We start from the raw sequence: 25,112 nt of genomic DNA on the forward strand, positions 1-25,112 counted from the left end.
GTAGCTTTGTCACCTTCTACCTATGCCAATTCTCAATGCCTATGTGCAGTTTCACATAGACTGACCACGTCAGTGAGTAGAAAAACGTGGGACAGACAGAATGACTGACTGACAGAATGACACACTGACAGTTTCCATGATTATGTACAGCATACTATACCATGACTTAGTCATACCAAAAATTAGAAAAAACAAACAAACATTGGGCCACAGGGGGAGCCACAGCAATCGGTTACATTTTAGCCATTTTTAAGCATTTTTCTGTTGTTATAGCGCCACCCAGTTGCCAATTAGAGTTACATTTCTCCAGTCACCTTGAGGCGTCCTGTTCTACATATCTACCAAGTTTAGTAAAAAACGATATGGCGGTTAGGCCTAGATAAGAAATTAGCTCTCTAGCGCCCCCATTTTGTTTGATGGGGTCAATAATGGAGGGGTCCCCTCAGATTATGTGTGGTCATATGCCTACAAAGTTGTGTGGTGATCGGTGAAACCCTTGAGATGTTATATACCTTTATGTGATGAACCACGCCCTCCGCAATATTCATTGCCTTATAGAAGCTCAGTTTTAGTAAGTTTTCCAACTTTTGCCGAAAAGGAACTTTAGATATTGGTCCCTAGATTATGTTCACCGAGTTTCATGCAGATCGGTCAAACTTCCTAGGAAGAGATCGATTTTAAGTGTTTTCAAAAAATTCAAAATGGCGGAAAATCTGTATAACCCAGACGTTATGGGTTCTTGAGGCAAATTTGGTCCTCATGAGGAGAGGCATCTCTGTGCAAAGTTTCATGTCTCTATGACATATGGGGCATGAGATATGCCCATTCAAAGTTTGCAATTTCAATCGGTTGCAATAGCGCCCCCTTTGGCCAATTGATGTAATATTGCTTCATTTGCATCCTCCCATGACCCTCTACCACTGTGCCAAATTTCACATGGATTGACCAAGTCAGTGAGGAGAAAAACGTGGAACAGAGACACAGACAAAGTTTTCGTCATTATATAGTAAGATTTAAAATAACAGGTTTTTAGATACAGTACAGGCCAAAAGTTTGGACACACCTTCTCATTCAATGCGTTTTCTTTATTTTCATGACTATTTACATTGTAGATTCTCACTGAAGGCATCAAAACTATGAATGAACACATGTGGAGTTATGTACTTAACAAAAAAAGGTGAAATAACTGAAAACATGTTTTATATTCTAGTTTCTTCAAAATAGCCACCCTTTGCTCTGATTACTGCTTTGCACACTCTTGGCATTCTCTCCATGAGCTTCAAGAGGTAGTCACCTGAAATGGTTTTCCAACAGTCTTGAAGGAGTTCCCAGAGGTGTTTAGCACTTGTTGGCCCCTTTGCCTTCACTCTGCGGTCCAGCTCACCCCAAACCATCTCGATTGGGTTCAGGTCGCGTGACTGTGGAGGCCAGGTCATCTGCCGCAGCACTCCATCACTCTCCTTCTTGGTCAAATAGCCCTTACACAGCCTGGAGGTGTGTTTGGGGTCATTGTCCTGTTGAAAAATAAATGATCGTCCAACTAAACGCAAACCGGATGGGATGGCATGTCGCTGCAGGATGCTGTGGTAGCCATGCTGGTTCAGTGTGCCTTCAATTTTGGATAAATCCCCAACAGTGTCACCAGCAAAACTCCCCCACACCATCACACCTCCTCCTCCATGCTTCACAGTGGGAACCAGGCATGTGGAATCCATCCGTTCAGCTTTTCTGCGTCTCACAAAGACACGGCGGTTGGAACCAAAGATCTCAAATTTGGACTCATCAGACCAAAGCACAGATTTCCACTGGTCTAATGTCCATTCCTTGTGTTTCTTGGCCCAAACAAATCTCTTCTGCTTGTTGCCTCTCCTTAGCAGTGGTTTCCTAGCAGCTATTTGACCATGAAGGCCTGATTCGCGCAGTCTCCTCTTAACAGTTGTTCTAGAGATGGGTCTGCTGCTAGAACTCTGTGTGACATTCATCTGGTCTCTGATCTGAGCTGCTGTTAACTTGCGATTTCTGAGGCTGGTGACTCAGATGAACTTATCCTCAGAAGCAGAGGTGACTCTTGGTCTTCCTTTCCTGGGTCGGTCCTCATGTGTGCCAGTTTCTGTAGTGCTTGATGGTTTTTATGACTCCACTTGGGGACACATTTAAAGTTTTTGTAATTTTCCGGACTGACTGACCTTCATTTCTTAAAGTAATGATGGCCACTCGTTTTTCTTTAGTTAGCTGGTTGGTTCTTGCCATAATATGAATTTTAACAGTTGTCCAATAGGGCTGTCGGCTGTGTATTAACCTGACTTCTGCACAACACAACTGATGGTCCCAACCCCATTGATAAAGCAAGAAATTCCACTAATTAACCCTGATAAGGCACACCTGTGAAGTGGAAACCATTTCAGGTGACTACCTCTTGAAGCTCATGGAGAGAATGCCAAGAGTGTGCAAAGCAGTAATCAGAGCAAAGGGTGGCTATTTTGAAGAAACTAGAATATAAAACATGTTTTCAGTTATTTCACCTTTTTTTGTTAAGTACATAACTCCACATGTGTTCATTCATAGTTTTGATGCCTTCAGTGAGAATCTACAATGTAAATAGTCATGAAAATAAAGAAAACGCATTGAATGAGAAGGTGTGTCCAAACTTTTGGCCTGTACTGTATGTGCACATATCATGACACTGACCTATTCAAGAAGGTGGTTGAAAGAATGAAAGAGGAAGGCTATGTTCGCAGGGACGAACAAGTCCACCAGCTATGGAAAACTCTTTAAAAAATCGTATTTTGACTCAAAGAAACAAAAGCTCCGGCTGTTCCGCTGTTCCATATTTTAACGTGGTATACAACACTTTAAGGCACATTAATCGGAGTATGCACAGCTGCATGTAAACAAGAATATTAGCGGAATTTTCATTTTCATTGGCCATGTAAACAGCTTGGTAGGAATATTGTGTTTTTCAGAATAAGGGCAAAAACTAGATATTTTGTGCATGTAAACGTAGTTAATGACATGGATCTAATACTATGTTATGTTACTATGTCACTCAGTTAGTTGCAAATCATCAGGATTTCGTTAAATAAACATATATCCAACTAAACGCCGCTGTCTCAGTCAATACACAATAATAAAGAGTGCCTGGCCACTAGCCTTCCTCTCCGTTTTTGACACAAGGCATGTTGATTTACACTTATTAGTACATACTTGGTAGCGGGTGCTGTGCGTAGATGCAAGCCCCCTTGCTCCAGCAGAGCGGGATACAGCCACTGTTCTCCATTTGTGTTGTAGGGGGAGCTGTTCAAGGTCTGGCCACAGGGCCCAGACAAACCTGCTGGGTCCCCAAAACAGCATAGAGCCAACTAGGACTGGATGCTTCGCTGGCGTTTTGTAACTATGAAAAATTCCTGATATATAAATTTAAATAATCCAAGGAAAAGCAAATGGACGTATCCTAAAATGTCTCCAAAACAGTTAGCAGCTGAGACCTGCTAAGCTAGTAACTGGGCTGACGCTGGTTACAGGGGTGATAAATCCATTGTGCAACTTTTAGCCACCTCACAAGATAGCCACAGGAAGCTCAATAGAAAAAAATCAATCAGAGCAGAAGTCCCAAGGCTGTAAGTAACTCCAGAAAGGAAAAGAGCCCAGTAAGAGGAAACAGAGGATGTCAAATATCCTTTGTACTGTAAAAAGTGATGACACAGCAAGTATCCCCACAGGAGGTAGAGAATATACCAATCCGTGACTGCCTATGCTCTAGCAGCCACGACGCTTGACATCCATCATCATGGTCCAAGTCCACTTGATAGAGATTTAAATAACACTGAGATAAAGGTCTGACTCAGCTTCTCATATCCACAGTGATCCTGCATACAGAAGCTGTCCAAATCAACGTTAATGTCAAAGTCAGGCCTTCTTCGGCAACAAAAAACAAACTAATGCTGAAACAAATGACAATAAAAACTGGAGGCGCAGTTTGTGGTACAGTAATCCAAGCTACTGATCACAAGACTGCCAGTCACTCTCTGCTTTAAGCTTGCTGAAACATCATGTTACGTTACAACGTGGGAAAGTAGCTCGGGGTCCAGGTGTTAGTATCAATCTATCCAATACATGTCATGACCTTTAACCCAGTAAAATACGTTTACCATTGTGCAATGTAATATGTAACCTAATGATCCCTTTCAGGAAGTTCTTTTTTCCTCCTTCACTCCGAGTAGAAAAAGCCCATGTGGGTGGAGAGGATTCAGCAAGTTGCTTGAGGACACCTCAGCACGGCGAAAGTTTCCCAAAACTGACATTCATGCCTGGCCTCTGCGGCGGGGGGATGATTTCTCTACCCATTAGGTCATCCTGCGGTCCCATAAATCTTCACAGATTATCAAATTTCAGTTCTTCAGTGCAGAGCTGCTGATCCAATTAATCAATCCTTGATGTGAAATTCAAAGAAGATGCCTTCCCTGCAACCATAAATCTAAAATCAGTCATCCAGGTTACAAAACAACATGGACATCCCTTGCTGGCAAAGACTCCATATAGTTACATCAAATTACCGATACCAATGTCCAGGAAAAGTAGTAGAATTGTTCTGTAAATCCAAAATTTTGTCCAAAGGAGATGGCAGGACGGATGAGAGAACGATGAAAAGAGGAACTGGCATCAGCAAAGAAAGAGACAAAAATGTAGGGCAAAGAGGGGCGTAGAGAAATGGAGCAACGTGAGGGAGAGGTAGTTATAGTGACCGACACAGGAGGGATAAAGGAGAGCAAGAGGAAAAAGAAGAAAGACAACAGATCAAAGGAAGAGTTGACTAAGAACAGAATAATCAATAAAAGAAAGAAAGAATGAAAAAGAAAATACGCATTAGAAAGGGAAAGCAGAAGAAAAAAAGAGAGCTGCGTGAAGAGAGAAAGTGGAGAAACCCTAGGGAGAAGCTGAGCCTCGCATCCTCCAAAGCTTTCTCACAATGCTCTGAGCCTGCAGGAGTTAACCAGGTCAAAGCAGGTGTCTGATGTCAGAGAGCGACATAAAGTGACAGCGACCTAAAGGGAAAGGTGAAGCAGACAAAAAAAATGTCAGGAACTAAAAAAGGCTGTGATGTGAAGCCACGCAGGATTGAAGGAAGACTACGAAGAGAAAAAGATGTGGGTTGCAGGGAGAAAAAAAAATTGATGCGGTAAATCCGTTTCGAAGTCAGTCAGCTGTGTGTGTCGCGCGGTTTGGTTTCTGAAGGCTTTCTTCTGGAGCAGCGGAAGGGCAACTAGATCACAACATCATCCCGGTCTTTCTTCCTCTCACACACACACACACACTGCCGCAGCCAAACAGACACACGCACACACATTGAACATCCAGCGCAAACCTTGAGCAGTCGAGAAGAGTGCACCAAAGAGGCTATACAGTGAGGGAGTTATGTGTGGAAGCCAGAGAGAGGCTGTACGTATACATCAGTGCATGTGACTAAGTAGGTAGGCGATTGCGTGCATGTGTATGTGTGTGCGTGGGAAAGAGCGTGTAAGTGTCAGCACAGCAAAAGGAGTATGTGCGATAAAATCGGAAAAGTGAGCATGTGCGTGTGTGAGCCAAGTGTTTCTCCTCTGCTGTGTTTTCAGTATAGGTTGCTGTGACCACGCTGCGAAAAAGCTGCTCCGCTCACTTACAGGCAGAAGTGGGGAGAGAGTGTGTGTGTGTGTGTGTAGGGCAGAGAAGCAGAGAGACAGAAGGAATAAATATTGTAATTGAGACTTGATGCAGTAGAAAGTAGCCAAACTGATTAGACGGTACTTATAAGTATGCTAATAGGAACAAACTCGTAATCAGCGCTCCAACTTTAATAAACAGCCAGTGCTCACATGAACACTCAAACCCGACATGCACACAAGGTTTTACCAGGATTTAAGTTTAGCCACTGAAAACACAAATTCCACTGTTTGACCCCTTACAACACTTGTTTCCCTTTCTCCTTCATTTTCATTATCCATCCCCCTTTCGCTGTATTTCTGTCTCTCTCTGTACTGCCCTCAGCAGGTCTCTGCTGCCCTCTGTCCTCACGCTCAAACATATTTCATCTGCTCCTGCAGCATGTCAGCTCTTCTAATAAAGCACCCTGACATTCAATTCCTCTCATGTCCCAGAGTACAAGATGAACATGAACGCTTTCAGGTGGGCTTCCAGCTGCAAAACACTGACAGCAATCATATCGTGATTCTCTTGTGACACAAACTGATGGAGAGCATGTAGGTATATGTTCAGTTATTCAATAATAAGTCCTCCAAATTAAAGACAAGATACGCTTTTTGCAACCGCACTTTAGAGCGACTTATGGAAGCGTCTTCTGACCTGATCCGCCTTTCACGAGGATATGTTTATTTTGCTCCCTGTTTCAGTATAAATCATAGCACAGTAATTGTTCTGTGATAAAGACATGTTCTAAATTTTTAAAAAAAAAAAACATACCATACTTAATCACATCTGATTTTTTTCTCCATTTATTTAGAACTTCCATACAAAAAAAACAGCTGCTACCTCACATGAGACAGCAAAGACTCAAAACAGTAAAACTAAAATTCTTTCAAAATGTAACCTTAAAGGTTTCTGAGAACAACAATTTCAAGCGTTACAGGTTTCTGTACTGACAACTCTACCCTCCTCCTCCATGTCTGCCCAAACTACGCTACCTTTCGAGGCAGCACAATTCCTTAGACACCTTCTTGGGCACCTTAGAATTAGCCTGCTTTGAATGACTAATAACGGGAATGGTACTGCCAAATCTCTAATTACTGTATAAACCATCATAGTGCCCAGCCCTATAAATTAGTGTTGAACATGTGTGAGGATGTGACAATAATATGGTTAAAGTTTGGGGACCTTTATCTTCATGCTTACGATAATAATCACATGGTTAAGGATAGGGAACAATCTTGGTCATGTTTACCAATGTCTGCTGGCAATGGGAAACTAACAGCCATCACCCATGTTTAAACCCAATATTTTGTTGACCCATCAGCCCACACTGACCCCCAGTCTATGCATGGACCTCCTCTCTTGACGGACATTGAAGATTGTCTGACTTGCTCCTTTGCTGCAGTCACTTTGTCACTTTAACATCAATAGACTTTGCTGTTTTTTAATGATATTGTCATTTTTCTTGGGAGGACAGTCTCAACAAGAATCACGGTTAATTAACTAATGTTTGTGCCATCTTTTGGGCTCAGAACCAATACATCATGTACTTTATTGCACCAAAAGCCAATTTTGACCAGGCATCACTATTTTGTACATCCTCATGTCAAATGACACAAGAATAAGCAATGTGAAATCATCAAGACAAAACAATGTGTATATATACTTTATTTCAGTTATTTAGTCTTAGCTTTCTTTAGTCTTCTTTTATTTACAAGATTTTAAACCACATGTGGTGCTTAATGAGCCATGACTCCAGATCTGTCTTTATCACCACATGAAATTACGGCATGATATAAATTCTATCCTAACAGAGTTACAGCGGCTCAATGTTATGTTCAGTATGCTCTCCACTAAAAATTTACTTGTGATCCTTATCAGCAGTGCTGAGAACGAGAGTATCCGCAGCGCTGTTATTGGCCGCAGATGTTCACTTTGCCCAGTCTGCAAACTGAGTGCCATGCCACTGTTACTTCCTGGCAAGGTTAGACAGCACCATCTCATTATAAGTTTCTGTTAACCTCAATCTTAACCCCAACTTTGGAAACATATCTCCCAGTGGAGTCTAGCCAAAGTTAAGGTCAAGAAATGTAAATGATGTGTCTGTCCTTTTCAGGAATGACAAGTTCTCAGCTCCAAATATACAACATCCTCCTTGAAAACATAGGATCAACAGTTACCTAGCAACAGCCATGGAGAGAGACTGGAGCTAAGGGCCATAAAATGTCTTATCTATACCTATGAAATTAGTGAGCTCTTAATAGTATAAGCCCTCTTCAAGTGTGTGTCAAGACCAGAGAACATCACACCATGTGAAAGATAAAATAGAGGTGAATCTCTCCTTATGACCGTGAAAAATACAAATGAAAGGATACTGCTGTTTCCAGTAGGTGGATGACATTATACCTGTTCTTTTAAGTGTGATGTAAGAATCATATACACACAAACTTACAGCTATGTACTGTAAACTAGTTGTCATCTAATGATGCATTTAAACATCTTTACACACAAGTGAAAACCATTAGTCGACAGGAAGTTCAACAGTACTCGCCTGTCTTAAAAGAAAACATACTCACCAGCGTAGTATGTGATACTGGGAATATCTGTAACAGAGAAGGGTGAGGGGGGAAAGGGAGAGAGAAAACAAGATTTTACTTAGATAAATGTATGTATATATAACACAGTGTTACAGTCGTGGCATCAATGAGAGCCACTGTCCCACAGCATGATTGGAAATTATACTGTAGTAGCTGAATTACTGAAAGATTTTTCCGCAGCTGAAAGTATGCAAATGTGGTTTCTCTTCCTGAATGTGACCATTTTGCAATTAATTGCCCATGCCACTGATATACTCACAATTTACGATTCGTCTTTAAGACATGCACAGATAAACTCTTTCTACTTGCAGTGTTCCCTGACAATTATACTGGGGGAGCGGCCTGCCCCGCCTATCAGACCCCCAGCCCGCCTGACTAATAAGGAATTACTGATTTTATTCATTCGTTCTTTATAGTAAATAAATGCATAGTTTTTAGGACATAAACTTGACATTTAACATCAAATAATGTGGGTGGCACGGTGGTTAGCATTGTTGCTTAGGTACTCTGGGTTCCTCCCACAGCCCAATTGACTCTAAATTGCCTGTACGTGTGAATGTGTGCATGAATGGTTGTCTGTCTCCATGTGTCAGCCCTGCTATACACTCGCCCTGCTATACACCCCCCCCCCCACCCCCAGATTGTTTATATTTCACAGTTGGTTATCTTTCAAAGACCACACATTATTCGCTGCAGTGGCAGTGTACCTTGTTGTGGCAAGACATACTTAAGAACCATGACAAAAATATCAAAGCAGTCAATACTGCTGAAGTTCTGCAGTGAAGAAAACCATCACTGACATCTCTGTGGTCAATCCAGCTGCTGGCTGCTAAAGCTGAGGTGCACCTGTACTCTGATCTTTACGGTAAATGCATTGAAAAGGACCAAGACAGACATGGAGCTATGTCCGCTTTTCAAGATAAGGTGTTAACACAGAGTATATGCAAAAGACACATATATGGACATCAAATTCATTGAATTGGGGTCCATTAAATTCTACTAAAGTGTGAGAAAAACTTTTTTTAAATTTGGGTTGCAGGGGGAAAAATCCTGAATATTACTGATAAAGTTCGATTAATGGTAACTCTGACGACATACAGACTCAAAAATCAAGCATTTTTACTGTATCAATGCCAAAATTAAAGTCCCACATTTGTGCCTTGAAACATTTCTAATGTCTTCACCACCCCTCCAAGACAGTTGATCCTGGGGAAACGCTGACTTGTACGTATGGTAACAAGCTACAGCACTTCATATATAATGTTATCTACTTCAAGTCCAGTTTCATGAGCTCCTCCACAACACAACAGAGACAGATGAAAAAGGGAGTGCAAAAACGAAGATGAAAAATTACCAATTTGAATGACACATCAAAGAGGACTTTGATCACTTGAGAACTCTCCAATCCAATTGTTGACTGACAGGAGTCCATTTCTAATCACACTAAGCACATCCACTGGTGTTCATGTTGGCGCTGACCAACCAGTGACTGTGCAGCAGCTCTAATGAATCAGGAGGATTTAATATGAGCTACATTCCAGACAGTCGGAGCGGGGCGAGAATCATGACTTGGCAGAATATATCTGCTCTGTCATGCTGTAATAACTTCACCCACTGGCCTCATTTAACTCCCAAGTCTATCTCCTAATATCCACCTTCACATCACCTTCTACTCACCACTTCTCTGCCCCATCTCTTCACTCACCCTTTACAATAATCTCACGTAAAAATGACACCGAAATGAGCAATTTGTTGAAATGTCCAATACCCTGATGTTTCGCTGTGATCCGTTACTAAGCAACAGACACAAATCAGGACTGTGGTGCGAATTTGAATGCCAAGGCTTTGTCTGATAATGTATGTAAGATAAAAGATAGAATTTTCAAATTATCCACTTGTTACAGATAGCACGAAATTGAACAAAATTGTGAAATTAATGCAGGTTTTTTTTTTTTTTTTTGAGGAAATGATGTTAGAGACACAGATGTAACCTAAATTGCCACTTGAAAAGCAACAACCAACTAAATTTGAGATGTTTTTGAATTCATCATCGGTTTTAGTATAAATCTGTTATGCATGTTGATTTTTTTTGTTGTGAGTATCTACTTCATTTCCTTCATGAGAGTTCAGCAGTTGCAGCTTAGTACTGATACTGGAAGCGATTTTTTTTTTTTTTTTTTTCTTTTCGCTCACAGTATAAAACAACTGTGTACTAATAAACTGTCTGAGCTATTAAGTCATAACATTTTGGCTTTCACTTTGACTCAGACATCTTATTTGGTTTGATTCACTGCTGCTCAGTGTGTGTTCTGCCACTTCACATAATTTCCTCTAATCACATAATCCAATTTGTTCCTGGCAGAGTTGTGTCCAAAACGCTGGCTACAAGTAGGATGGTATTAACAAAAGCAACACAACACCAATCCTGGCATTATTCTCTCTCTCTCCTTCGCTCCGAGTGTAAAACTCACGAGTGATAAATGTAACATTTAAGGCACTGATACACTACGCAATTTTGAGCCAGCATTAGAAGTGCTTCCAGTAGAAAAGGCTTTTAGCATGTATTGAATGATTCTTGGGTGTTAAAAACATGAATGTGAGCAGACTGCTGAAGCACTACTACCCTTGAAAATGACCCGCGCATTCGTCCAATACGGCTATACAGCTAAATGTTTAACAAAAGTACGACAACATACAGATCACCACACATGCTGATTTTGTTAGAGACTTGCTTTTCCTGGTTTCAAACAAACCTCTAGGCAGAAATATTTCCTCAATGTCACCAGAAATGACCTAGCTTCAAACCCAACTTTAATCTTTCACATCCACAAATAATGACCCCAAAATAGAACCTGTTATTAAAACACTACCGAAACATCTGCCACTAGAGCTGCTTAAAACATTTTCACTTGCATAAACACAGATCTTCTCCCTCCTACTCTCACACATTCCCCCCCCCCCACGCTCTCAGCCTTTCTCTCTCTCCCACTCAGAGTAGAAAACTATTGCCTCTGGCTGTAAACCACAGAGGCTACGCTACAGTTGACACCACGCTAAGGGCATTGCACAACTCCATTCTCATCAAGAAAACAACAACAGCCTTTTGCAGCCCGTCTGCACTGATCAGCCTGTCAGAATGGAGTACAACAGAATAGAAGAGAGTAGTGCTGATAAAGTCACCACAGTAGCAGCTACGGCTTTAATGAGGTAGCTGTCACTGTAAGTAGCAGCAATAAAACATTATTGTAGTATTGGGACTGCTGCAGAGATAAGGAAGTAAGACAGAGGATGGTCGGATTTACTAGAGCGCCCCTTTTCACATCTGTATTTTTTACTTTTGGCAGAAGACGCGTTTCAATGAGCTGACATCATCAAAACATTTTCACATGTTGTCTGCTGAAATATCTGTGCTAATAATCTTCATAGGCCAGCTACATAATCCAGAAGAGGCCATCCTGGAGGTCCATTTGCTTATCTACACTGGATCAAATGAAGCTGTGTGCTCGATTTGATAAAAGTGTCAATATATCAAGAGTTCAGCGGTATACAGGTAGTTTGTAAAATCCCTCACATCAGTCACACAGCCCATTATCACTCACTGTTGTCATATTATTTTACTGCTTTAACAAGAAGTACACTGAACCACATGCTCTTCTTCCAATTGAATCTATTTTATCAAAGTCTTGATTCAATTATATTATTTTAGTGCAATATAACACTGAAATATTACATTAACTAAACTAGAAAAAAGCTCTCAGTAGAAGGCAGATCTCTACCACGTGTGTCCTGGGGCATGTGGGTGGGAAAACAGGGAGTGGAGGGCAGGTTGGGTGTCCAGCGTGTATGTATGACAGCAGAATAAATGCTCCAGGAATGAGTCACAAAACCTAGAAATGAGTTAGCATTTTAGCACTCCCAGTTCCCTCGTCTTGAAATCAATGGGTTTTGGTTACATGCCTGAAATAAGGTTTGTGGTTAACACAAGCCTTAGAAACTTTCACATATTGTTCTACGACATAATACTTCCCTTATGAATTTTGAAGCTTTTATGTGTCTCAAAAAAGGTGGCAGCTAGCAAGTGGCTAAATGAGACTACAGAACGTCATCATGTTGAACACAGCTTCACAGCCTCGTTGTGATGCCGATTGTTTAAAGCCTAACGTTAGCTTTTTACTTCTGGCAATTGCATTTACACTTAAAATAATAAGTTTTGTTAATTTGTGACAAAATGTGTAAGTATCATAAACGTTTGTTTGCCACAGAGCTTATTTTCTGAAATTATACAAAATCCAATTAAAAAATCCCATTGGGGTTTTTGACAAGGAAACCAAGGTGACTCTAACTTCCACGTCAGCCTACAAACAAATGACGTCCCTGGAGCACTCTATGAAGGGAAGCCAGTATACAGGTTACATTATCAACGTGCAACCAGAGTATACAGGCTATATGGAGACAATACTCAGACACAAAATAATCTGACAGCATTAGCCTGACTGCCGTTTCAGTTGTGCCAAGCAGAGACAAGATCTGAAACTGAAGCTGTTGTTGGTCCCTACTGGCCAGTTAAGAGGAGTGAGAAGTCGGCAGTCAATGACGGTATAAAACAGAGCAGTCAATACAATAGGTTTCTCTAAAAGCGGGAATCACTGCAACCGCAAGAGGTCCTTGAGGATACAGTCATAAATGTGCACAAGAAATATTAGGCTGATGGGTCAAGTAGTACACAAGATTAGGCTGCGGACAGGCAGATACACACACTCACGCACATGACCAAACACATGATCCCATCTAGGCTTAAAAATAATTAAAAAAACTTCAGATTTAAGAACTAAAACTCAGATTGACATTTACACCGTAAGACAGAGGTTTGCTTAGTCAATTTACTTTGCTCTTTGCAAATGAAAACAACAGAACATTCAATAGATACTAAACTTGAGAAATCCAGGTACTTGCAGCTATTTTATTTCTCTATTTCAAGTCATTCAAGGATTAGTTTGCTCAAGTAAATGATGTGTTTGTACCAAATCAACACTGAGATAACACACCAATTTATTTGTGAGTGACGTTATTTGAGAAGTAAATGTTTTTGACATCATATATAAAGTCAAGTTTTATAGGGTGGGACTGCAGCACGCACTCTCCCCTTCACGCCTTCCTATTCTCACTGTTTCTCCCTGCGCTCACAGATTTATAGTTTCATTTTATACAATGGCAATTTTTTTTTTTTACACAAACAAGCCTTTTCTTACAAGCTTTTTTATGGCTCTACCTCAGTGAGCAGTGCACTGCACCAAAGCTAACGTTTAGACATTCACAAATACATTGATCCAAACTGCTGCGTCTCTGGGGTCTCACAAAGCCTCACATCTCTGAATTCTTCCAGGAACTAAGAGCAAAGGATTTTGCTATTAGACACCCACGTTTTTTTTGCTGCATGTTTTTATATAAATTCCTCTGAATGTAAGCTACTTAGATAAAATGTGTCTGCTGTCAGATACAAAAAGAATTTGTGGTATGAAAGGAGAGAAGATTCAAACAGCCATGATATAACATTTTACAGCCAGAACTGTCCAGACATGGATTAATGTATCTGTTCTTACTTTCAAAACATTTAAAGTTCACTTGATTTTGCATCAACAAACTTAAAAAAACCTCATAAGTGGAAACATTAGTCAAATTTAAAAATTAATGCAGTGCTGCTTGTGTTTATTTGTACTGTAAATATATATTTGACAGCTACTTTGCTCCTCTGGCTGCTGCTCTAATCACGACTCCTAGATGCATTTCTGCAGAAAATGTGAAATAAAGTAAAACGAAAGGAAAATAAAGGTGTTTTACTGGCCATTTAAAACATTATGGAGAAAAAGGAGGTTGGATCTGTTATTATTGCCTATCATTGCAAATTGTATAATGGGATTTTGTTCCCAATTTAAATCATGATACAATCATTAAGTCAGATTTCTCCCATAATGATTTTGGAAACGCTCAGTTTGACTCCCCATTACCATGCAGCCCAAAGTGTTGAATATCAACTAGACAACCTGACTTGTTATTTTCTTCTGTTATTATAATCTCCTGCTATATATGGGTTTTTGAGCCAGGTGGTTCTATTACTGTGAAACAGATTCTTTTCCCATTATGCCCAAAGATATGGGAGACAGGAGACATGGGAACAATATGTAAACCTAAACAGCACATATATATTCTTATGAGGTGTATTACAAGTTATTTCACAGTCACGGTATCTGACAGAGAGTGCTGACCACATGGAATAAGTTAAGCAAAACACTGAGCTCAGGATGCAAATAGGGGAAGGCTGACGATGACACAACAGCAGCACATGCTTCCAGTCATACTTTCACTGGTCTGATCAGACAGCCTGCTGCTGTGCTGTCCCCAAAAACAGAAAATAACCATAGCTCCAACAAACAGGGACTCAACAGGTATACGTAAGTTTAAGATCTGGCAGAATATGACACAACCCTTCAGGTATCTTAGCTATAGCTATTTATGCAATAGCAGAAAACATAGCCTGGGGCATAGGTTGGGTGTTGGGAGGTAGAACTGTCCTGGAATTCAATACAGCACAATTAAGCAACCACAAATGAAGCAAGACACGAGACAACAAAACTGAGATCACAAAGCAGAGGTCTACAACCTGCATAGATTAACAAGGTGTGAGTGTTTTTATATACTAACAAACACAATGTCTGAGGAGGACCATCTGCATTCAACAGCATAGGCCTAAACGTGGGTTATTAAAAAGGTGACTAAAGCTACAGCTATTTGCTTTCTAACGTGTCTTGTATGTCCTCTAAAGTACCAACAGCCAGACGTTTAATGTTTGTTTTTTTGATTTGTTCACTAACAACCCCCTCACACTCTACACAGCTGTCAGTTGCACTCCCACGTCTAGCCCTGTGGACGAGAAAAGCGACATTTGATAGCTGTGGCCTGTGGTTGTTTAGCTGCATTTATACAGAAACAGAAATCTGATGTTTAACTCTTTGTTGTACAGGTCTGACCAGACAGTGCTGCCTCGAAAGAGTTGAGAGATCGGATTCCTGACAATGTCTCTATGTGGTAAATAACGAAAAAAATACAGATGTGAGCCACATACAAGGGTGTCACTATATTCCAGTATTGACGACAACTGTGATAGTTTTAAATAATATTGATATAATGTTACAAATACAGATATGATAATAACATGTAAATAATCCAGCTCCATTTTCACGTTGTCTCCCTCTCCACCTTCCTACATTCGAATTTTTCCGTGTAATTCATTACCCAAATAGAGAAAAAACACGCAACAAACAAAGTTTATGATGAATTGGACTGATAGCTTTACTATTATTTTCAATTTTTTTATAGATACAATTGTTATCCTGAATTGTTTTGACCACTATAACTGTGTGCCTTTTTTGAGTGTGTGAATGTACGTTTAGATGCAAAGGATGACTTCAAAGGAGACATTATCGGGGTGTAAAAAAAACCCATTACCGAGGCCAATAAGGGTAATAAATTTAAAGCTCATCGTACCTACAGCTGAACTGATTTCTATGAATAAGCAGGTTGTTATATTACAGCTGTCAGTCTTGTGTTTTTTATTGTCATAGGTACCAGTGTCAAAGAAGTGTGACAGTCACAGTGATAGTCAGTCAGTAACAGCTGGAGTGATAGTAATAAGTGTAGTGTTAGTACTGGCTGTCATCTTCCATCTTTAGGTCTGTGGGAATTTAATATTGCTTACCAGTCAAATAATAGAAACATAAAATGACAGCTAAACAAGTCAAAAAAAAAAAGAGAAGACTACTCCATGCAGCACACGTTTCATTTCACACACGTTTCACGGAGGCAAGCCTTGTGAGCAAAATCCAAAAACATCCAGGGCAACAGACGCAAACAAATCGTGCCAATTTATTCATTTGTCAAATCTGCTGTCAGAAGCAACCAACCAGGTTTATCAAAGGAAAGCAGAGCAGGCTGACACTGTATCTGAGCCTTCAGCGTCTTTGTTTGCGCTCCACTCTCTACCTGTCTGTGAGGGTTTTCACATGCAACTGCTTGCACGGTGGTGAGTAGCGCAAATTCCTTTCCAGCCCCTCTCTACCTGCCTAGCACAGAGCACCCATACACCAGCAACCACAGCCCAACATGCTCCCCGAGCAATCAGTATGACTGAACACGTTCATACCTCCATTGGTGCAGCCCAGGAAATCCCAGAACTGCATGTTGGCAGTTGGTACACAGAGGACTGAACCTCTGCGAGGCAAAAGACGCATATATGTTCCTGCTCTGTCTCTCCACTTCCTAGTTGTACTGTACGCTGTCACTTATAGGAGAAGTGAAACACCCGCCCACTGATTGTATCAGAGAGACACACCTGAGGGCTGAGTTTCATTCCCAAACTGCTGCCTCCTTCTCCTGGGCTCTCGTTCCTAAACATCTTCCCACCACGTCTCCTTTCGCCTCCCATCTTATCCGCCACTCTGTCTCTCATCCTTATCTTTCCCCGACTGTAAACAGACGGGTGTAAAGATTGATCCAACATCCTCAATGTTTCTGTCCTCATCCCTGCCTCTTCAGATTAGTGGAAGAAATGGGAGAGGAGGCGAGGAGAACAGACAGAGGCAGAAGAGAAACAAAGCCACAGCAGAGTGCAAGCTCTCCTTCATCTGTTGTGTGAATAGCACGTGTTTAGAAATTATGATTCTACCAACAAATGCAATTTAAAGTGAGAGAGATTCTTCATATGTCAACAATAATCAGACATTTAAATTGAAATCACACATATTAAAAGGGATGGTGCAAAATTACTGATGCGCAAGAGTCAGGGTTTTTATCTGACTGCAGATCTGAGTACACAACACCCGGGGAAAAGCAATGAATCACAGCACTGACTGGACATGCAATCAAGCAAACATTAACTAGACTTTCAGTAATAGCTACAATGTAAAGTGCTTGTGTTCATCTATTCGAAGGGTAATGACTTCACGAGAATGCCCGTAAGTCCAGTTTCTTGATAACTCACTTACAAAAAAATGCTGTGAAATCTTTTTTACAGGAACAGCTGTAAGTAGATGCCGTGCAATAAGCCGAATTGAATCACCTTTTCAGGTTACACACTAGAAAGAAAGCCGATACCTGCTTTGTCAGGCTGCTACTCTAGAGTAGAATACAATATGTTTTCTAGTTGTCAGTCAATGTCAAAGATTGTTTTGTATCTACAATCAGCGTCAAAACATCTCAGGACTTTGGGGTCCTAACCCTCCAGTTTGGCATGCAGGGGGTGTCTGCAGAGATGTGATCAGGGGCAACAGTCACATAAAGGAAGGAAACAAGTGGGGGAAATGGGAAGGAAAACAGAAATCTGTCATGACTGGGCAGCTTTGACTCTCAAACCCCTGACACCCCAAAGAAAAAGTGACAAATCACATCCACAGGGCTGCAGGGTGCCAGACTCCACACCATGTCCAGCTCTGCAAATGTTGTCAGTGCACCTAAAATATGATTTTAATCCCATCATGCATGCTTGTGAATAATCTGTGCCTGCATCTCACTCGGCCTACCACAGCTTTAAGTGTGTACAGTATTGTGGTTGACAAGGCAGCAAGCAGCCCAACACACTTGAGACGCACAGGTTAAGTAAGAGCTGCCCCCCTTTTGTCTCAAAACCGCTGCTTGCAACAATAAGTCTCATCCTGAGCAGCTCGTTATTCATTAAAACACAGATGTTTGTACCACGGCGGTGTCGCCTCGTCCCTGCATGACAGAAATCCTCCTTGGCTTGGACCTTTGCACCTAAGCAGAGAAACAGAGAGGGGTGGTTTCGGCCACTGCACCACTGTCGGTCTGTTAGGAATACAAATGACTCCGCGGTGTCAAAATGACCAGTATTTCTTATCATTCACTCCACCATATTTCATCTTAAATCCTAACACCAGCTCATATAAACACACCCCCGCGTATTGCATTCGCGTTAACCCCATTGTCTGTGTGTGTTACCCCCTTTAATGCTAAGCTAGCTCAGCTAACGGTGGGCTATTCCCATTTAATCCGCCCCCCAGAAGGATCAATACTCACCCGCTTCAGCCCCGGAGCCCGACCGCACCTAGTCCCCGGAACCAGCCAGCTCTACCAGCCAGTGAGTTTTAATTTTATATTCATAAACACGTTGATATCACAACCGGCTTGGTGGCTGTATCTCTCCGTTATGAGTCCCTCTCCCTGTCTGTTTTTGTCCTCAACAGCGCCGTGCCCGGTAGTCGGTGTCCACTGACGCTAGCTGTTAGCAGCACTGCTGCTGCTGCTGCTGCTGCTGGAGGAGCCTGAGCGTTTCCAACATGGCTGCAGCTGGTTGGGCTCACTGACAGGAGGAGAGAAGAGGAGAGGAGAGGAGAGGGGCCCTACGTGTCCACTGCTGCTGCTGCTGCTGCAGGGTCCCCCCAATGTTTTTATGTAAGACCCCTGTTTCACATTAGCCTCCTCCATTTATCCTGACAAATGATGTCATGGAGGGTGAAGCTCTCCAATCTCAGTTTACTCCAAATAAATTACCTTGCACTGTGTAGCAGTGATCAAATTGATGACTGTGATTAGTGTCTTTACAGTGGTTAAACAGGGAGTAATGAATATTTATTATCTCCTGCAGTATGAGAAAATAATATTGCCAGCTACAGTTTAAATTTGAATTTAATGCTGTCAATTATGGCAAGTGTAGGTTCCACAACTGAAAGACTCAGTCGCCAGAAATGTCCATAAAATCTGGGAAAACACCAGAGCTCACATGATGATAAACCTAATGAACCAGTGCTGATTACAGGACACAGGATACACACATAAAAACAGCATGAAACTATTATTCCTAATAAAAAATATTGATTAAAAGGGGACACAAGCCGTAAAAAAAATGATTATAACAATAGCGTAACAAAGTAAAATTGAATTAAAACTGGAGGTTACACCAAAGGGGAGCCAAAATAATCAGAGAAAGCCTGTGCACAGCTCCTGGGTGCCAAAAAGAATAAAAGTTCCAGTCACACCAGGACACTCAGGTTGTCACTTATTTTATTATCAGCTTACATTTAAAAACAGTGAAAGAAGAGAACTACGTGTTTTATATCACTTCAGGGAAGCCCTTGGGCTGACACAACATGGGCTTACTCGACAAAATTACAGTAGCAAAAGAAAATATGTAAAGCACTATATACATATGTGACCATATTACATCATATTTTCGACATAAACATTAAAATAGAAAATGTTACTGGGTTAAAGGAGCAGTGTGTTGGATTTAGTGACATCTAGTGGCGAGGATTGCACATTGCAACCAACTGAATCTTCTCTCCCGTGTGCTAAGCGTGAACTCCCGTTTAAAGTTCCTCCGGTGTTCATTGTTCAGGAGGTTTTTACCAAGGGATGAATTATCCACAGAGGTCTCTTCCTCTCTAAAACAAACAGATCAGGGAATTTCAACCAGTAAAAACACTGATTAAAGCAGTTTAATGTAAAAATAAATAAATAAATAAATCTGTGTTTTTCCAGTGCAGTTGGACTTGACATGGAGAAGCTGCTAACTGCGATGGCCGTGCAGAAACTCAAAAATGCAAAAGCATAATGACCCTATCCAGAGCCAGTGTTTGGTTTGTCCATTCTGGGCTACTGTAGAAACATGGTGGTGCAACATAGCAAACTCCATGAAAGAAGACCTTCTCTATATGTTGATTTTAGATAATGAAAACAATATGACTGTTATTTTCAGGTGATTATACACTAAAGAAAACATACTTATTGTATTCAATTTCTGCCAATATATCCCCAAAAATCCTACACACTGGACCTTTAAGTCAAAAGCAATATTTGTTAACACATGCTGCATACATTTATTTGATTTTATTTTTTGTGTGTGTTGTGTGTATTTATGAAAAGGGGTGTCAGAGCAGTGTTCTTTTTCAATAAACTGCACAATGTCAGAGTCCGTTTTTTTTTGTCAAGTAGGTTTTCACATACAAGGACTGTGCTGTGGTATATTAATAAATAACATGAAGATAATGAGGGACAATGAAAATAAAAGCAAGTAAGGCAAAATCAGTAAACGTAAATATGGAATAGAGGAAAATTATAACAAAAATGTGAAAAAAATAAAAGTATGTGCAGTATATTTGAATTAAAAAGAAAGAGCAGTGCAGTTTATAAAAGTGTCAATTTGTGCAGAAATGTGCAAAATTGGTCAAAGAATGATCAGATATTCACAGTACCAAGTATTAATGTATATGTGGGAGCAAAACTGCCATTGCCACTGTCAAACTGCCACATTTTTTATTTATAATAATGTCTTTTTGCCTCATTGGTGATTGAGGTGAATAAAAAGTTATATAAACGGACTTGCAGTCAGTGATCAAAACTGCCCTGCTGTAGGTAAGAAATTAAAAGTAGTGGGGGGCTCGAACGTCCATGGACAAAGTAGCCATTATCTCACTGTGCAATATGTTACAGACTGAAGCTGAAATTAAATTGCTCTCCACTTTGTCGGCCCCACTTTGGGCTAGTAATCACTGTGCTGGCAGGGCAGCCATCAAATCCACCTTGTAGGACAAATCACAAATGTCTACTAAAGTGGATGGAAATGTACAGGATTTAGTGTTTGTGTGATGCGGCCCAGTGCGCCAAAGCAGAGTGAAATAATAGGAAACAGAATATACGTGTAAGAGCCCACAGTCGTGCAAGGGCTGGTGTCTCATGTTTAAATGAAATCTTCAGAGATTTCTGTCATACATTATTCATCGTAGTGTCATAATGTAAGCCAAACAAAAGAAGCTTTGAAATAAAGATGCTCCCCAAGCACACACACACACACACACACACACACACACACACACACACACACACACAAACGCGTGCGCGCACACACAAACAAAATTATTGTGACTTTGATGCTGACTGTTATTATGCTGTGCTGGGTCTGTGTGTCTCCACTGTCTCGAAGTCACAGCCCAAAACAATCCATCTACTGATGGGCCCACAGTCCCACCTACACATACAGTACATTCATGCATGCAGCTCTCTCTCTCTCTCTCTCACACACACACACACACACACACAGTTCAAAGATTATTTTTATCCACAGAAGAATTATGCAAATGATGGTGTGAGGGAGGGAGACACTTAGGTGGATTAAAACTTGTGACGTCATAGTGACATGGTGTGTGCTGGGCCAGCAGTGTACCCCACATTTACCCTTTCTGGCAGTCATTCAGCTTGGCAGCTATCGGGAAAAACATATTACGTCTAGTCTAAATTGAATCTAATTAAACAGTATGGGAGTGAAAGGAAAGGATGAATCGACCTTGAGCTAGTTGCAGATCACAGTCTGCCTTATACTCTGTACTCTATGCAGTAAAAACCACACTGTAGGTAGAGAGGCTCAACACTCTGTCTGATGGAGGTGCAGCTTTGCTTATGTGAATACAGGAGGCCAAAGAAGTTGTTTTGCAGGGGGAAACAAGAATTTGGATGTCTCAATATTTTATTTCCCTTCTAAAATTCTTTAAACAAATAGAGCGATAGACTTTAATAACAGTTTGAGATTTATTGCTAGATTTTAAAAGGAAAAGCACAATAAAAGTACTGAAGTCATTTGGGATGATTTTGTCCAGCACTCCCATCTTTATTCGCCAAAGACTTGCAAATGTTGTTCCAGCCACCTTCCAGCCTGATATCTTCACAAGTTTGTCACATAATGAGATGTTTTTTAAACAATAAAAAATAGTTATATATCTTAAACTGGACCAGAATAGGCAGGCAAACAATGGTATGTGAGTGTGCATGCCAGGGACCATGTTCAGGGATGGGAAAAACACTTTAATACACTTAAATATGGAAAGGAAAAGACTAAATATGACCCATAAGAAATATTTAAAAAGATCCAAAATGCTGTTAAGACTGATATTAAATACTCAGCAGATGCAGGACATTTCTATGTGATTTGCATTTAGTTTGGATTGAGCAAAATGTGTCCTGAATGTTTTTTGGCTACATAATGTGACAAGTGGTGTGAGACTGCTGATGAGACACAAGTGATCAGAAGAGGTTATAGAGCTCCATCTAGTGGACAGATTGGAGAGGTACACTCGTTTTTAGCAACGCAACCCTACTTTCTTATGGTGTGTTTATATATTTAGATTTATTTTTTACTGGGTATCTCATCTCATGCCACTCTGTGTTTTTTATTAACTTGTTTTTTTTATGTGTTTCACCTGTCAAGTCATTATTTGGGTCATGTGATGGCCTCCTATTGATTCCTGCTACTATACAGGTGGGGCCATACCTGTGGTGTATGCTTTGAAAGTCCTGACGAAATCTTGCAGAACTCGAAACATGTTGGCTCTTCTAACGATTTAGCCACCAAAATAAGTCATTAAAGTAATCCAGAAATATAATTGCACAGTCATTAACATCACAGAAAGAACAATCTCTTTACAGCATGACTTGATGAACATCCTTTTAAGGATTTAATAAAATCTAATGTGGTTGAGAACATAAACGTAGTATCAGTTGTGATGATGAGGAAACCACAGTTTTTCTTCCTTCTTCCACCATCGTGACACAAGGTCGTTTTCTTATCACGAACGCATCTGGGGAATTGAATCACAGAAAAGAGACCAAAACAATGTTGATGGACAACACTGACCTTTGGTGTGGCAAATATAAAGATTAATGTAATCAGATTACCATTTCCTTTGAAAACTAAGTAGGGCATAGCTATTTTCTGGTCCTTTGGAGGTCACAGACAAAAAAATGTAACATTAAAAATGTTTGCTTTCTTGACTTGCACTCATCTACCATGTTAAAACATCATCAAAACAGTCACTCAATTTTTAGGTGAGGGTAAAATTTCAGTTTTATAGTATCGAAAATAAAAAGTAGCTTGTGGACTAAATGCATTATAAAACTATTACATAGAGATATTGAGAGTCTTAATGAAAGATCATTTTACTGGGGATCTTCACAGACAAACAAGCAGCAAACGTTTCAGTCCTCAAGGGACTATCGTCAGTGCATATAATGAGAGGTCCTAGTGGCATGGTTCTTATAGTGTAGTCTTCTCAATCAAACTTGATTGGGCACACCTGGAGCCTCTCATAGAGGGCAGGTAATTAATTAGAGGTACCAGCACTGTGTCACACATCACACCATTACAATATACATTTATATACAAACAGCCTTGGACAAGGAGCTCAAAGGTGAGTAAGAACATCAACAGATATACAACTGTACTCTAGCTTGGGGACTATTAGGGTCAGACTAGTGCACACAGACAGACCTACAAAAAGCAAGACATTTCTAATTCTTCATTTAGCCCAGTGGGTTGTAAGGTTTTTAAATAGTAAATGTATTTGCATTCACATTGTAGAAGCATTTGGTCCACATTGCCACCACGACATTTGGGAATTATCATGTCAATGCCACAAAATATAAGATCAGAGAGAGAATGATTTCCATCAGCAAAATGCCTGATTTAGGATCAGCGCGGCGAATGGAGCTTTTGTGATCATTGATTCTAAGTCTCAGTTGTCTCCTAGTTTTACCAATATATTGGATGCCACATTTGGTGCATACAAGAAGGTAGACAACATTTGTAGAGTTGCAAGTTATCATTTTGTTTATTTTGTATTCCTTTTTGGTAATGAAACTGGTAAATGTGTTAACCTTTTTGACATTAGAACAAGCAGCACAGTTGTGGCATGGGAAAAAGCCTGTGGCATTGTCCAAACGTCTCTGGTGGGGGGATTTTCTATGTGTGTCTGCATGCACTAGTGTGTCCCGAATGTTCTTGGCTCTAGCATTGTTTAAAAATGTTTGGTTTTAAAATTGGGTAGATATTTTATTAAATGTTCATGTTTACTGGTTCTTGTTTGAGTTAAATTTTCAAATTGATTCTTGTAGTTGCTTCGTTTATTGTAGTTATAGCAAGTTAACATTGTGTCAACACACCCTATAAGAGGCTGATTGGCACAAATGCACAACATGACTTTGATCACAAATCACCTAATTTTTGGAAATGTTTGTACACATTAAAACAGTGGTTCCCAACTGGTGTGTCATGGTCCAAAAGTGGGTCATGGGTCCATTGTGAATGGACGTATCCAGTTCGTAAAAAATATGATTTACTTTGAAGTACAGTGAATTTCTAGCACAGAGCTTTTATTTTGAAACGCTGTTTTTTGTTGTTGAGTGAGTGACTAACGGACAGCTGCATGACAGAGACAGCAAACCAGCTGGACGACATGGCAGAATGCGAGTATGATGTTGAACTAATGACTAAGGAGAAAGCTGGACCCTGTAGCTGAACCATTTGGGAGCCACCACATGAAAATATATTTATTTATAGCAGACGCCTTAACCTTTCAATACCCACTGGTTAGAATAGCCACCCTGATCTCCCCCTTTAACTTCCTAAAAGATTTGCTGATGTTTGGGTTGCTGATCCTGTTCAAAATACCATCTGAAATAATACAGTTATCTCGGCAACTTAAATCTCAAATGTCTTCTTTGTTGCTTAAGAATACTTCAACTATTTAGTATTGCACATAAAACTAGCAGAGTCATGATGAACAGTTTTTTCTTTTTAAAGGGTAACGATTAAAGTAGCAGAACCAGGGATATCACCTTTTTTCCAATCTTGAGAATGGCGACTCTCTTAATGACAGAGCTGGAAGCAATATTTGCCAAAATTATGTTGTTCTTATACTGTAACAATCATAATCCTATTTAGAAACTGTTTCTGTCATTTAAAACATTTTGTAGCTGTAGGTCATCTACAAGGTCTCT

The 25,112-nt window shown here is 40.4% G+C and overlaps 1 protein-coding gene and 1 long non-coding RNA gene across 5 annotated transcripts in view; one reads left to right on the top strand and one right to left on the bottom strand.

The window, feature by feature from the left end:
- LOC125893403 (focal adhesion kinase 1-like) overlaps positions 1–18,522 on the bottom strand; it is an 86,462-nt gene extending 67,940 nt beyond the window's left edge. For 3 of the 4 annotated variants that reach the window (XM_049584061.1, XM_049584064.1, XM_049584060.1), the window contains exons 1-2: positions 18,024–18,237; positions 8,259–8,285 (exon numbers count right to left, since the gene is read on the bottom strand). In XM_049584061.1, the coding sequence (XP_049440018.1) occupies positions 8,259–8,285; positions 18,024–18,189 (193 nt within the window). In that variant the 5' untranslated portion in view covers positions 18,190–18,237. Of the gene's footprint in view, positions 1–8,258; positions 8,286–18,023; positions 18,238–18,365 lie in introns of those variants that run through there. The other variant, XM_049584062.1, reaches the window with a different exon arrangement.
- Positions 17,173–19,565, top strand: LOC125893412 (uncharacterized). Its single transcript, XR_007449884.1, has 3 exons — positions 17,173–17,287; positions 18,350–18,426; positions 18,533–19,565. It is a non-coding gene; the product is annotated as an uncharacterized LOC125893412 (long non-coding RNA).
- The last annotated feature ends 5,547 nt before the right edge of the window (positions 19,566–25,112 follow it).

This window comes from Epinephelus fuscoguttatus, linkage group LG8, assembly GCF_011397635.1.
Source record: "Epinephelus fuscoguttatus linkage group LG8, E.fuscoguttatus.final_Chr_v1".
Lineage (NCBI taxonomy): Eukaryota > Metazoa > Chordata > Actinopteri > Perciformes > Serranidae > Epinephelus > Epinephelus fuscoguttatus.